The sequence below is a fragment of the Ornithorhynchus anatinus genome, chromosome 12 (assembly GCF_004115215.2).
Source record: "Ornithorhynchus anatinus isolate Pmale09 chromosome 12, mOrnAna1.pri.v4, whole genome shotgun sequence".
NCBI classification, from domain to species: Eukaryota; Metazoa; Chordata; class Mammalia; order Monotremata; family Ornithorhynchidae; genus Ornithorhynchus; species Ornithorhynchus anatinus.
Genome location: NC_041739.1, coordinates 24,885,609 through 24,902,050, shown reverse-complemented (window position 1 = coordinate 24,902,050; position 16,442 = coordinate 24,885,609). Strand labels below are relative to the sequence as shown.

The window sequence follows — 16,442 nt, the reverse complement described above, 5'->3', positions numbered from 1 at the left end:
TAGTACTAAAACTAACACTGGAGGAAATGCATTAGAAAAACAACTTAATAGTGACAATCCCAAAACCAGTTCTCAATAATAATAATAATTATGTTGGTATTTGTTAAGCGCTTACTATGTACAGAGCACTGTTCTAAGCACTGGGGTAGGTCCAGGGTAATCAGGTTGTCCCACATGAGGCTCACAGTCTTAATCCCTATTTTACAGATGAGGTAACTGGGGCACAGAGAAGTTAAGTGACTTGCCCACAGTCACACAGCTGACAAGTGGCAGGGGCCGGGATTCAAACACATGACCTCTGACTCCCAAGCCCATGCTCTTTCCGCTGAGCCACGCTGCTCAAGACACTTAAAATTATTGTTGAGGTAATAATATGAGGGAATCAATGACTTGCTGAAGAATGGTGTCCTGATTAGTTTAAGAAATTAAATGGATGCAACAGAAATCTGGATGCCTATTACAATCACGGGTATTAGCTCATACCTTCCATCAAGACCTAATATGTTATTAATTGCATATAAGTAATATAACACTAACCATATAGGACAATTGAACCCATAAATCCTTGTCCCATTGAAAATTGAGTCTCTGATGCCCAAATTAAAATAAAACGCAATTACACTTTCCCACCCCCTAAACAATATAGTTCATACTCCTTACAGAGTTAAATTCCTTCCAAAAGGCACTACCATTCTTTCATTAAATACGACTGGACAAAGCTTACCACATATCAAGAAAAAAGCTAATATATTTCCAAAAAGTAATCATAGTAATGAATAGCACTTCTTTTCCCTGAAGAACTCAAAATTCACTGTCTGAAAGCAAGATCCAATTTTTTTTAACAAATGGACAAACTTTGGTAACAAGATTTAAAGAGATTTTTCCAAGGTTGCAAAAGCAGTTAGGAGACAGGCAAAAAAGGACCTAGCTTTCGCTGTCCTGTATCCAAATAAAAAATGTATTAAAAAAAATATGACAAAGGTTTTCATATCAAACAATCATTGGTATTTGAGTGCTTACTCTGTGCAGAACATTGTATTACCTATTTGGGAAAATACAAGATAGAAGCAGTGTAGCCTAGTGGATAGCACACAGGGCTGAGAGTCGGAAAAACCTGGGTTTCAATCTCACTCTGCCACATATCTCCTATGTGACCTTGGGCAAGTCACATAACTTCTCTGTGCCTGAGTTATCTCAACAGTAAAATGGGGATTAAGATTGTGAGCCTTATGTGGGACCGGAACTGGGTCCATCCTGATTATTCATTCATTCATTCATTCATTCATTCATATTTATTGAGTGCTTCCTATGTGCAGAGCACTGTACTAAGCGCTTGGAATGTACAAATCGGCAACAGATAGAGACAGTCCCTGCCCAATGACGGGTTTACAGTCTATTCGGCGGAGAAAGACAGACAAAAACAATAGCAATGAAAGTAATAATAACAATAAATAATAATAATAACAAATGGTATTAATTACTAATAAAATGATTAGCTTGTAAGTACCCACTGCTTAGTACAATGCCTGGCACACAGCATGTGCTTAACAAATATATATTTAAAAAAAGTTGGTAGACAAGAACCCTGTTCACATGAATCTTGTACATTACACTACTTTGTGTTTGGCTCAATCACTTCCCTCCTTTCCTCCTAAAATTCCAGTGAATTGCACATCTATCCCAAGCTAGGAAAGTTATCAGAGATCTGACTGCCAATCACACAAAACAATCCCTCATCATCATCGACATTTATTGAGTATATGAGGGTAAAACACTGTATATTAATTGCGTGGGAGGACAAAAAAAATCGAGACATACAATCACTGCCTTTCGGTGTTTACAATCCAATGGGGAGGACAATTTCTTCATAAATAGTGGGACAGGAGAAGAACAAATGCAAGAAGCAATACAAATTTAGCAGGATGGAAATAATGGAATAATTGAAAATATATATATATATATGTATATATATATATATATATATTTATAGAAGACAGAAACGCTGGGGATCGGGAAGAAGTAAATGCTAAGGAGGGGATGTGAATTAATCAGAGAAGGCCCCTTAATGCAGGCAGAAACCAGGCTTGAAACTGGTTTGGACTTCAAGACACTACTACCCACAACTGTGTTCTCTGGCTTATTCCCTGCCAAGATGCTTGCTGTCATGTAAGCACTGCCTAAGAGACTCTTGTTTTCCAAATGGAAAGTGAGAGCAGATACTGTTTCCTTAGATACTGCACTCCAGGAAAATTACTACTGCTTGGAAATAGCCCAGTCTTCCTTCCACTACATGCATTTCTCTTTCACACCCCGTGTATTTTTTTTGAAATGGCAGCTCACCGCATGGCCAATAATAACCATCGAGAGGAGGAGAAGCGAGCAAGCAGAGCCTGGGGAGAATCAAAAGCTGGCCATCAACAGCATCTGCCCAAAGCTTCTTCTGCAGAGTCCCCAGGCTGCGATCTAGGCATGGTGAAGTTTTTGAAATACTGATTTTGGGGAACGTTTCTCAAAAATGGTGGACTTGTCTGGGATTCAGCATGGTCTGGTATATTAATTCAGGAACGGCAGCTGTAATACTCTCTTTGGATCAATCAGGAGTTATCAGGGTTGTTCAAAGCACAGCGAGAAAGCTCAATACCTAAAAAATTGTTTATTTTCTGTCAAAATAAAAATGATTTCCCCCAAGTCTCCAATTTTTCCATGCACAGCTGCTTCGAAGCAGATCCGCCCAAAGGATTCGGTTTCTTCCCTCACTTCATCACCTCTGGACTGTAAGGTCCTTGTGGGCAGGGATCACTTTTACCATCTTCCTTGTATTGTACTTTCCAATGTGCTTAGAACAGTGCTCTGTGTACAGTACTTCCTATGCTAAAAATAATCCAGATTACCAGCCTCGTAGTATGCTCTCACAAGGACTCTGGTCATCAAATAAACAATTGTAAGGACCAGCCTCTCAAGAATAATGTTTTGGTCTAGTAGATCTTCAATCTTTTATGGCACTCGTCTTTCCCCTCCTTCAAACTTTCTCTTTAAATTTAGGGTAGGGATCTTGGCCCCTGTATAATTTTTTACTAAGGGATTTCTTTCAAAAAATATGTATTTTCATAGTCCTCAAAATCCATAGAGATTCAAATAAGTTTGGATGTGGGCTAGATTTGGTCCTCTTCCCAACCGGTCCCTGATATGGCATTAAGATCCCTGAATAAAATATTATTTGCATTTAGGAAACAGAGACTATCAAGTTCAAGAGGTAGTCTTAGGCACTGCACTGCCTCTGGTTCAGAGACAGGGTGGAAAATTCTGTTTGGAAAAATTCCAAACTTTCCTCCCCACTCCCTGGACCAATGACACTCAAATCTTTATGAGCAAAACCATTTTGTTCCTTGTGAAGACCCTTTCTGGTTAGGTGCCATGCATATTCCCTGCCAATGATTCACAGAGTTGAAGATCATTAAAAACTGAAACATGTCCTTTGGAAAGCTTCCAAACAAGTCCTCAAACTGATCTTTACTAGAAATATACAGGTAAAATTCCTTCCAAAAGGAATAATGATGGTGCTTTCCCTACTTTATGAAGCCTTTCAACCAACAAATGGTATTCATTCATTCATTCAATGGTACTTATTGAGCACTTACTATGTTCAGAGCACTGTACTACGCATTTGGGAGAGTACAATACTGAAGAGGTGGTAGACATGTTCCCTGCCCACAGTGAGCTTGACAGAGGGGTGATGCTGCAGGTAATTAAATCAGGTCATTAATCTAAATTATTACCACATCCCTGTGAAGTAGGGCAGTACAGAGTCATCATCAGCGATGTGTTTCTAACACCTTCCATCCCAGGGCAGCTCTTCCTGGGCTGAGAATAGTTGGTGGAGACTACAGCCAGTCAAAGATGCATTTTTTTCCCAGTGTTGGCGATGAACTTTCATTTCCAAGATGCTTCACTTGAGAACAGGATCAGCAGAGGAGGTGTTTGTAGGGGAAATGCTCTAAGATCATTGGGAGATAGCAAGTGAATGGCTGTAGTTCCATACTTAGCTGGAAGAGGATCAAGACAGAAAAATTTGCTGGCCCCTAAAATCCACCAGCCTAGGCTGTGGTCAGTTGGCACTGGCTATCATTTGTTACTGACAATCATCCCATTTGATTGATGTATAAACTGAGGCACTGAAAAATTCATTTTTTTAATGGTATTTGTTAAATGCTATGTTTCAGGCACTGCACTAACCGCTGGGGTAGAAAGAAGACAGTCAGGTTGGACACAGTCCATGTCCCACATGGGGCTCACAGTATTCAGTCTCATTTTACAGATGAGGTAACAGACACAGAGAAGTAAAGTGACATTTTTAACTAAAACTGAAGATGAGGAAGTGTTTAGACTAGAATCCAGGTCTCCGGTTCTCCGGGCCACACAGGTCTCGGCCCAGCCAGCATCGCAAACTATTTAAAAGGAGTGCAGAGAATTTGTTTGAAGGAAGCAAAGATCTTGTTTTTGTGAGCGAAACAACGTTTACCCTTGCACCAGTTACCCCATTGCTGCTGCTGCTGCTGCTTTGGAAAAGACCAAACTCGAAGGGAAATTACACAAAATGAGAATATATATTTTTGATGGCAAGGGATGGGAAGAACATGCTGTGAATGAGAATAAAGTCCCAGCAAATTAAATTAGCCCATCCAAAACAGAAACCAGAGTCACATGCTACAATTCCCAAACAAATCCTCTCCATCAATCATTGAACAGAGACACACAACCATACACACACACACACTCTGTCTTACTAAAATATCTTTCAATCTTAAACAATCTTAAAGCGCTTTACAAAGGTACTGAGAGAACTAGACCCGAAAACAGAGTCACTTTATTTTCTAGAATGCCTGAAGACAGTCAACTGTCCTTTTAAAGCCAAAATAATAAGCTTTTCATTTTTAAGAACAATTCAAAACGTATTTTTGCCTAAATATATTTCTAAAGTCAGTTTCAGGATAAAACCTTTTCAGATTATCAAAATTTGAATCTAGGGTCACCTGAAATTCCTTAAAATGAGATTTAACTGTATATATCTCGGGGCTTTAGTACTTGCTCTACTGTGAGAGGAATATTGATCCAGGCCCTGGGGTAGCCTGACTTGAAAAGCGAAAGTTCAGAGATTGGAGAGGAAAGGACCTCAGCTTGAAACATCACCTATAAAGCATGGGAGTGGCACTGTGGGTTATTAATTTCAGTCCTGAGTTACTCACCCAAGGGCTTCATGACTCAGAGGCAAGAGCACAACCAAAAAGCATATTACCAGAATCATTACCTTCCTCCCTGTTTTTAGTGGGTTCCTACAGGTGCCTCAGGTTAAGCATCTCTACCGGATATGAATTTCACTTCTGTGAGAGGCTTGCAAGTATTTTTTCCCCCCTGTGCCCCAGGACATTATTTTATGAAGATCGCAGTGTGAATTTTTTGGATTGTTGTTCTGCCTGGGCTAGGTGAGTTATGCTCATCCATGGGGCTAACCAAGAGACAGATAAATAGTGCTACATATGAGGACTTTCATATATAGAGTTTCTTGGGCAGTGACTTGCTCCCGGGGAAACATGGCGACATTGGATGCAAACCTCTCTGTCAAGCAGGCTTGGGAAAGAACAAATGGGTAAATGAACCAGGCAGTGAGGCGGGGAAGAGGCCAGAGATGAGAGTAATATCAAAGAACAATGCCCTGATTACACAGCAGGGAAAGTGAAGCTTTGTAGAGCTGGACGGTCCATCCAGTCCGCAGGAAAGAACTCTGCCTTTGGAGAAGCGCACCCTGAGATGAGTCCTGGAAGATGGGGAAAGGGAATGCCATAAACATGTCATGAGGTTACACTGAACTCTAAGCCGTGTGGATTATTTGGGACATGCAAGGAAGAACAAGAGCTGATGATCTAAAAGGATATGCATCAAACTCGAATGGTGGAGTGGGGTGTGATGTGGGGGGAGCTTTTTTGGAGCAAAGCAGATGTGCAGCCATGAGGCAAAAAGGCAGAGATGCAAATGGAAACAGGCTCTCCACAAACCAAAGGACGGTCTTCAAATGTAGAAATTAGAAAGATCAAGTTCAGTGTAGCAAGAGGTAGGATTGAAAACAGTGTCAGGCACAGCGAAGAACAAATGCATTAGCACAGCAAATGACTCTCACTATCAATAACATCATTTTCTGAACAGGAAGGTCAACTTTATACATAATGTGGAAAGAGACTGCTGCTGGCCATAGGACATTTCAACCCACAGGTACCAAGTTCCATCAATGAACACACAAATTTATACACAAACACAGTGCACTAAGCTAAAGGTATGTGACATGGGACAACAGGAAATTGAAACCAGAGGCAATGTCAAGTAGATCTGTATTGAATCAAGAACTAGAAATGGAGTTAAATATGTCTCTTTCTGGGAAACATTATTCCCAACAAGTCTACACCTGTCAAAAAACAAGGAGTTCTCTTCTAGTTATAACAAGGTCTGGCAATAGAAACCAGACAAGAGGAGAGATGACATGAAAAATGCTCTCTAGGGTTGTTATGGTAAGAGAGGAACACAATGCAAGTTAATACAAGTGTCACAAGAACACAGAAAGAACAAAGCACTGGACTATAGCTTCGGGTGGGGGACAAAAAAGGAAACAACAATTCAGACCACTAAACCTAAGAATTTGTTAGATGGTAAAATCCTGAAGGTCAGGGATTATGTTTTTTACAACTATTGAACCCCTCCAGCTCCAAATACAGTCCTTTGCACATAGTAGTTGGTCAGTTGATATTACTATAGATTACAAGGTTAAGTGAAATAAATAATAATAAACAGTAATATACTGGCCAGGGGTACGGGAGAGTGAAATACCTCTGTGGTCTCTCCTGCTTTGAAGGAAAACCTGTAATCGGGAAGTCAAAATGACTAGAACCCAGCAGGGATACTCTTTTATTAACTTCATTGTACTTTCCCAAGATCTTAGTACAGTGCTCTGCATCGAGCAAACGTTCAGTAAATGTTCTTGATTGAATATAAGTCCCAGCCCTGAGAAACTGAGAAGGGCATCTCGAAAGGAATGATGAGAGGTCAGGAATTCTTCCCATGAGATCTTCCCTAAAATGAAATAAGGGTATGGAGACACTCAGTGGTATTTAATGAGCACTTACAATGTGCAGATCTCTGTACTAAGCGCTTGGGAGAGTACAACACAACAGAGTTGGTAAACACATTCTCTGTCCACAACCATCTTACAGTCTCGAGGCTAGGCTACCTTTCCAGTCTGCTCAGGATCAGACGAAGGCCTGCGCTCTCATCCCTGTTCAAAGACAGCTTTCTTCTGAGAGCACAAACACTCCGCCTAGGCATACATTCCACTCTCTGACAAGACGAGGGTTATTTTGAATCCCCATGACCCAAGTGGCAGGGGGAATAGAGTAGGAAGAAGAAGGGGGGTAATGCCTTGGAGAGGTCTCTTAATAGTGGAGGTGCCATCCAACCACGTTGTCTTGGATCAGTGCTAAATGAGAGGGGTGAGACAGAGAATACTCAATTAGGTCAAGGAGGACATTCGCTTTGTGGATTAACCAGTGTCTTCATATCTCCTTGTTCTTCAGCCTTTGCCCCCCTTCTGATAATTTTGCTGCTCCTGATTAGCTCTTGCAGAAGGAGAGAAAGACGAAGAAATGAAACTCAAGTGAGTCAACATCAGGCATTGTCTCAATTCCCCAAGATGTGGTATGGTAGAAACAAAGTGTTTCCAGTTGTCTCAATCACATTTCTTCTTTAAAATGGACATTTTCCAAATGCGTATGATTTAGTGAACCATTTAAATTTATCACCTGCATGCCCCTAAAGTTCTATTGGTGATCTAAGGTTTGGAGTAAACGCTTACCTTGAAGAATCAATAGTTACCTCAATTAAAGTATTGGGGGCGTGGGGGTGGGTGTGAGGGGAGTGGAGAAACACCAAAATGTGTGATGGGTGGTAGGAGGGCAAGGGAGAAAAAAAATGCACCTATTAGATCAGAAGCAGCAAGGCCTAGTGAAGCAGCATGGCCTATTGGCAAGAGCATAGGTTTGGGAGTTAGAGGTCGTGGGTTCTAATCCTGCCTCTGCCAATTGTCTGCTGTGTGAGCTTGGGCAAGTCACTTTAACTTCTCTGTGCCTCAGTTACCTCATCTGTAAAATGGGGATTGAGAGTGTGAGCCCCACATGGTACAACCTTATCACCTTGTATCTACCCCAGTGCCTAGAACAGTGTTTGGCACATAGTAAGTGCTTAAATACCATAATTATTATTATTGGAAGTCACAGACACTTAGAACTGATTTGCAACAATCAAAGCAATTATTAAGGTCACATCTCCTTCAAGAGGCCTTCTCCAATTAAGTCATTTTTTTCCCCTGACTCCCTCTCCTTTCTGAGCTCTCTATGCACTTCAATCTATGACCTTTGGGCATTTAATATTTGCCTCACCCTCAGCCCCACACCACTTAAATACATATTTTAAAATTATGTATTATAAATTACTTAGTCTCCCCCTATGGACTGTAAGCTCACTGTGGGAATGGAACATGTTCTGCTAACTCTGTTTTACTCTCTCAAGCACTTAGTACAGTGTTCTGCACATAGTAAGCATTCAATAAATACCACTGGTGGACTGACTGAAATTCACAACTGGTAAGCCAGTGCACATTTTCGGGTGCAAAATATGACAGACCTTCCCTGCCTAACCACTGGTATCTGAGCAGTTCTCACTTGAAAGACAAGGAGACGAAAAGCTATACTACTGTATTTTCATGGACTTAAAGTGGGCAGGTGCGTGGAAGGGAATCTCTCTCAGTGACGGTCACACTTCTCGATGCACTTTTACCACTGGCAGCCTCACCTCAAAAGAGAGAGCAGCTCTACACATTTCATCAGGAAAAGATGGAACACCGCACTGCCTTCAATGAGGCAGAATCCAAACACATGGTAAGAAAAGACTATTAAAAATTCATCATGAAATTGCCTTGGGGACAAGACAGACAGTTAAAGACCATACTGTTAATTTATCGGATGCTTCTGACTGGAATACAAAGTCTTGAACAGAAGTAAAACCACTTCTGTCCCTGTTAAGTGTGTTGAGCATTGAAAGGCATGCAATATGGCAATGAGCTTTTCTCTTAAATAATTTAACTTCCTCCTGCTCAGAAATTTGGCACACAACAGTAAATATTGAGGGGGACGGAGAGAGGTCACGGTACAATTTGACATCTACATCACCTGAGCTATTTTACACTCTTCTCTGGGCACGGTTAACACCCAAAAACCTTAGTTACACAAAATACTCTGAAGCATTCCTGTATAGGCTCAAATTTCCTTTCCGCCTGCTCCTACACTAAGTATAGACCACGCTTACTATGCACTTGGCTAAGTTAAAACTCTTGATTGTTATGAAGCCAAATTTAATCTCCAAAATGTCAAAGTATTTCCTTAAAAAGTAAAACTCCTGTAGGGATAGCCTATGCTTACAGTGAAACTGTGTCATGGAAAATAGACAACTGCAGTTTCTATACTAATTGCAATCTTTTCAATCTTAACGTGGAAACACCTCCCCCATCTGTTGTTTGCTTTTGTTTTCTCTGACACAAGGCAACTGACCTTCTCTTAATCTTTATTCTGTTAATGAATTTCCTTTTTGAAGTGTGGGAATTGATGAAGTAAGGCATTTAAAATTGCTTTCTCAAAGCCCATCACTGTTTAATCTAAAGTTAGTTGTTCCTAAAGGCAACCCGCTCCTCACTGCTACAAATCAATGAAATTCAAATTCAAAAGACCAAATTAAACCCAAGTCAGAAAATAAACTCCAAAAATAAAAATTTCCCAGTCAACAACTAGACGGCTTCCTTTCTCCAAAACCAGTTTGGGTTTTGACTAGGCACATCCTAATGGAAGGCAGTGGTTTTTCAACAGATGCATATATCTACTACTTCATTTTTGATGACTGGCTGATTCCTTTATCCTCTCAGGATCGCACCTGGGGAGTTTCTAGTATTCTACCAGTCTTGGCTATAGGAAGGAGAGTCAAGCAGAAGTATACCCATTCCATTCCTAGCTTGGGCAGTAGCTAGCAAGTGGAAGTCAAAACTCACCTGTGCTGGGCAGCAGCGGCATGGGAGAGTTGAGGGTGGAGACAAGTTTACTGGGCGTAAGAAGGCAATGGTAAATCACTTAAGTTTGTTGGGTTTTTTTAACCACGAAACCTCTATACATGCACTACCAGAACGATTACAGGTGGAGAGTGGGGTGTTTTGGGAGAGATGTGTCCATGGAGTCGCTATGGGTCAGAGACTACTCTACTTGATAGTGTAAGACAAGATTCCTTTATCTTGTGATGCTTGAATTTTGATGCCTTGTAAAACCTTAGACTTAATTTTTTTTTTTTAATCACACCTGTGCAAAAACAAATTCATTAATTCACATAGGCATGTAGAGACTTTTTCGTCCTGCAGGCAAAGCCTAGTAGAAAGAATAGAGGATTGGGAGTCAGAAGAACTGGGTTTGAGGTCCAGCTCCACTACTGGGCTTCTGTGTGTCTTAACCTCTCTGGACTTTGTTTTATGGTACTTGTTAAAAGCTTATTATGTGTCAAACCCTGGTCTAAGTGCTAGGGTAGGTACAAGTTCATTAGGCCAGATACAGTCCCTGTCCCACTTGGGGCTCACAGTTCTAAGTAGGAGGAGAACAGGTACTGAATCCCCATTTTACAGTTCAGGAAACTGAGGCACAGAGAAGTTAGTGACTCGCTCAAGGTCACACAGCACGCAACTGGCAGAGCAATTGGCAGAGCCGGGATTAGAACTCAGGTTTCCTGACTCCCAGGCCTGTGGTCTTTCCACTAGGCCACGCTGCTTCTCACCCACGCTGGACTTAATAATGTTGGTATTTGTTAAGCGCTTACTATGTGCCAAGCACTGTTCTAAGCGCTGGGGTAGACATAGGGGAATCAGGTTGTCCCATGTGGGGCTCACAGTCTTAATCCCCATTTTACAGATGAGGGAACTGAGGCACAGAGAAGTTAAGTGACTCACCCACAGTCACACAGCCGACAAGTGGCAGAGCTGGGATTCGAACTCATGAGCCCTGACTCCAAAGCCCATGCTCTTTCCACTGAGCCACGCTGCTTCTCAACTTGTGAACTTGTGTTCACATCTGTAAAATGGGGATGAGACAGATTGTGAGGTCCATGGGAGATGGGGCCAGTATCTACCCCAGTGCTTAACTCAGACTTGGAAAATGCTTAATAAATGTCATGACAGATAACAGCTTCACATCCATCAATGTTCTGATGAAGCAGATTTTTATTCTCAAGGCTTTTCTTGGTTAGTGTCGATAAAGTAATATCACTTAGTAACATCACCAAGTAGAATTACCAACTAGAAAAACTATTCACAGCTAGCTAGAAAATGGTATTACTGGGTGTTCATACTGCTCTCATGTTGATGTGCTCTTTGTCAAACCACACTGGCCATTGTGTAGCCAGAGACTGGAGCATCAGTTAGGTCATCTGAAATTCCTCAGAAGCTCATCTTAAAGAACTTGAACACTGCATCGTGCACTCAATTGTTCTTCTCAGTACCAGCTGCATACTCCTGGCCTTCAACATATACCCAAACACTAGGTGATCACATGACCATGGTCTCCTTGCCTGGTGCAACTCTTTAGGAAATAGGATCATCCCATGTAATGCCTCCCACAGGAGAGCTTTTCCAAAAGAGAAATTTCGTTTGACAAGGCGAAGCTACCTTCTTTGGCCGGACACTACATTTAACAACTAACTTCAAAAAAGTACAAGTGACTCCTTTTTCAACGACAGAGCTATGGAATTATTGAAACCAGACATTCCCGAGGTGACCATAGTGTTTGCACATCATTCCCGATTCCCAATCCATATCCGCCACTTGGCTGCTGTGTGACCTTGGGCAAGTCACTTTACTTCTCTGTGCCTCAGTTACCTCATCTGTAAAAGGGGATTAAGACTGTGAGCCCCACTTGGGACAACCTGATTACCTTATATCTACCCCAGCGCTTAGAACAGTGCTTGGCACATAGTAAGCACTTAAATACCATCATCATCATCAACTCCATCTTCCCAGAGCTTCTGGAAGGCCTACTGAAATAAAATATTTACTCCTTTTTGCTGTTAATATCTTAGTAATGTTGATGAACCACACATGACATCATTTTAAAAGTCAGTTTTCTTTTAAAAGGAAAAGTTGCCTTGATACATCATAAATGAATAATGCCAAACAGAGGATTTACACCCCCACAAGAAGCTGATCAATGATAAATGCTTATATGGGGATTTACCCAGGCCAGAGCAAAAGCCTAAAAAGGAATTTGGTTATAAAATCTGAATGCACAGCAAAACATTTGGAGGTCAAGATAACTGTACATAGCATACAGACAAAACAAGCAGTAGGTGAGGAACGTGCTGCATATCATACAAATTCTGACAGCATGGGGTACAGGACTCTGACAAGCATTACTAAGCAATTATTTTAATATTAGGAAGTTACCATCCACCAACTTTCAAAGGCTAGTAGTATTTTGGGGACTGGACAGATGGGTTTCCAAAGCTTCACCATGGAAAAGGTGTTTTAAATTGCTTCAGTTTGAAAACAAAGACTTGGTTTCTAGAATATTATGTTACGAACTAGATTATCTAGTTCTTGCTTGGGTAAGATCAGGTTAGCATGCTGACGAGCATCGTCCCTACGGGGTGAATGCCCACAGTAGTTGAGCATTTGCAGGGCACTTTGGGCATACGCCACAGGGGTGTGGCAAAAGTTGAATTGAAAGAGCGGGGGTTCCCCATGTTCCCTGGCCGGGTAGGTTCTTGTCAGTTTCACAAAATCTATGGGCAGGAAAGCTCTTCTGGTGGCTGCTACCCAACAGCATCACCTGGGACTCACAGCACACTAGCTCTTTTTCTTCAGGGGTAAACTAAATCAAGGGAGAGAATCCAAGAGGAGGGGGAGGGGCTGTGAGCCTCCTCTCCCCATGCTCTTAAACATCATTGCTTTCCCCAGGCTCAAAAGGAAAAACAGAGCCCAGTTACTTTGGTGCAAAACTGTCAGTATGAGTTTATGTGGCATAGCTAAGGCTCTCAAATAAACACAGAAAGTGAGGGGGCAGTCCTTCCACACCAGGTGTCAGAAGACAAAGTGAGGAGGAAGTGGCTCTTGTCTCGTCTTATGCTGTCGAGTCATTTCCGACCCATAGTGACACCAAGGACACAGCTATCCCAGAGTGCCCAGCTCTCCATCTGCGATCGTTCTGAAAGGGTACCCATAGAGTTTTCTATGTAAAAATGCAGAAGTATTTTACCACTGCCTCCTTTTGCGCAGTAAACTTGAGTCTACACTCGACTCCCTCCCGTGCCGCTGTTGCCCAGCACAGGTGAGTTTTGACTTGTAGCAGATTGCCTTCCACTTGCTAGCCACTGCCCAAGCTAGGAATGAAATGGGTATGCCTCTCCTTGACTCTCCCTCCTGTAACCGAGACTGGTAGAGTATTGGAAACTCACCAAATGACCCTGAGAAGGAGGCTAATTTTTAGAGGAAGGATAATATGGGCCATGGGTGTTGTGAGACAAAAGTGTTTGAGCAACTGAACTTTGCAGTGATAGTAGGAGAACTGCTAACACTCTTCCATACCTGCTTCACCCCAGTTGGGAGTAGTCACCCAGAGTACAGCAGAAACAAAACCAAAGCTTCAAAAAGTAATAAGGAAAGGTTGGATTTTACATGTTTTATTTTTTTTTTAGTTTTTGTGAGCATTGGTATTAAGCTGCAATTTTTTTTCAGCTGAATTTAAGAGGAGGAAGAGGAACATCCATAATGAAGGTATTTCGAAACTTACACAATATTTTGCACAAATTGTTTTGTTGTTGTTTTTATAACAAATGGCAGAAGTGAAGTTAACAACAAGGCTTAGGTACCTGGGGCTGATGTTCTTCCATGAAGCGCAGATTCAGGGGGCAATACATCTTTTGAATTGGAGGTGAATGGTGATTGTCTAAATGTATCTTCTGAAAAGAAAGGGCTGGAAAAAAAACACAAGGGGAGTTCTGTAAGTGGAAGCTACCAGCAAGTCTCAATGTATTCATTCATTCATTCATTCAATAGTATTTATTGAGCGCTTACTATGTGCAGAGCACTGTACTAAGCGCTTGGGATGAACAAGTCGGCAACAGATAGAGACAGTCCCTGCCGTTTGACGGGCTTACAGTCTAATCGGGGGAGACGGACAGACAAGAACAATGGCACTAAACAGCGTCAAGGGGAAGAACATCTCGTAAAAACAATGGCAACTAAATGGAATCAAGGCGATGTACAATTCATTAACAAATGAATGTAGAATGAATAATGTAGAAAAACAGCCTCAAATTGCTACAAAACGGGGATTCATACATAAGAACAGCAGTATTTCTGATGTGACCGATTCCTGTTTAGGGAGGTGAGCTCTAAGGAAGAGATACAAAAACCAACATCAATAATGAAATTTCTTGAAAGCATCTCTAGATACACATACTGCCCAATTGTCTTGTCAACTTCTGTGGATGTTTCAACTTTTCAGTAGAAACATAAATGTACTGCATTAGATATTTACAAATGTAATTTAACTTTTCCTCTGAATTCTTCTTTTAAAAATCTTAGTTTTTTAAACCTGTTGTGTGGCTATTTTTCCCTATAGCATGGTCATACCACCCATTTTATTAAGAATGCAGATACGCCTTAGTGTATCATCACCTATCCACACTTCAGCCCCTTTCCCAAAGTTAAAGCAAGAGTGAAGCTGTGCTAAGGCTGAAGTTGGGTTAAAGTGGCTCTGTCCAAAGGCTTGCAAAGTCTCCATGGTCACCCATAATACCCTGCAGTTGCTCCTGGAGGGCTAAGAATCCTAGGTTTCGATTCAGAGGCTCCATTAATTCAGGGTGAACAATTTCCAGTGATCTGTGGAGAGGGATGGGGTGAAGACACTCCTAATGCCATTTTTAATTGGCTGGTACATCAGGAAACCCTATGAGGGGAGATGTAGGAGAATGAATGGGTAGGAAAGCAAGGAATGGTGGAGTCCTTAAAGATTGAAAATGTCTGGGGTAGGAAGAACCATTTTCTTCTTCTTTCTTTCTTCGGAAAGGGTGAGGAGAATCTAGAAGCTGAAATTTCTGAGGGAATTCTTGAAGTTGGAAGGAGTAATGACGCTATGATACTTGAAATGCGGGGCTGCTGCAACCAGAGATGGGGGGGACTAAGTAAACATGGGGACCCTAGTGCCCAACCCCTTCTGGGTTAGAATGAAGCTACAATGCTTACCCACACAAGAAAGACCAGGAACCGGACTCTCCTGGACATAAGAGCCCTCCAGATAGGCATGGGTGAAGACTCAGTAAATTCTGATAGGAGTCAAAAGAGCTCATGTAAAACGCAACTTAAAACCCTTTAAAGGAAACAAAGAGGTCACTAGGGTTCATCGGAGACATGTAGTGTGAGCGCCCAAGCAATACCATGGCTTAGTGGATAGAGCATGGGTCTGGGAGTCAGAAGGTTCTGGGTATTAATCCCAGCTCCACCATGTCTCCCATGTGACTTCGAGCGAGTCATAACTCTCTGGGCCTCACTTACCTCATCTGTAAAATGGGGAGTGAGAATGTGAACCCCATGTGGGACAGAAATTGTGTCCAACATGATTAACTTGTATCTACTCCAGCACTTAGAACAGTGCTTGACACACAGTAATTATTTAACAAGTACCATTATTATTATTACTGCTCCACTTAATCTAGTCTTCAAAAATGGTACCATCTGGTGTTTGCAGAGGTAGTGAGATGATGGCTGCTGCTCCTGTCAATCTGGTAGTGAGATGATGGCTGCTGCTCCTGTCAATCTTGGGTGAATACTCCTGGGCTATCTAATGGGCATATTCTATTATGAAAAGATATATGAAATATAGAGAAACAACCCTCAGTCATATGACTGACTGGTCAATGGAAAGTCAACCCTTCAGTGTCCCAAATGGAAACAAATGAAAAAGTAAACAAGTAATAAGAGAAATTACTTCAAAATAACACTGGACAGTAACATATTTTACTGAGCACTAGCGGAGGTCACATCTATTCCTGTCATCTGACATTTACTAAGTGCTAGCAACGGGACAGGCATTGGATGCACCAAGGAGGAGTCCTCCCACTAGGTTAGAATAAAAACCCCAGCATTTAAATGTATTTAAATACATTTACAAGAAAAATAGCCAAGGTTAGACAATATTTCCAGGAGAAGGGGGTGGTCCACAGTGTTGAAGGCACTGAGAGGTCAAGGAGGATTAGGAAGGAGTAGAGGCCATTGGATTTGGCAAGAAGGAGATCACTGGTGACCTTTGAGAGGGCAGTTTCTG

General features: G+C 41.6%; 1 protein-coding gene across 3 annotated transcripts in view; it reads right to left on the bottom strand.

The window, feature by feature from the left end:
* The window catches only part of ZNF827 (zinc finger protein 827), a 144,194-nt gene that overhangs the window by 37,694 nt on the left and 90,058 nt on the right, over positions 1 to 16,442 (bottom strand). For all 3 annotated transcript variants that reach the window (XM_029076788.2, XM_029076790.2, XM_029076789.2), the window contains exon 8: positions 13,987 to 14,090. In XM_029076788.2, the coding sequence (XP_028932621.1) occupies positions 13,987 to 14,090 (104 nt within the window). The remainder of the gene's footprint in view (positions 1 to 13,986; positions 14,091 to 16,442) is intronic.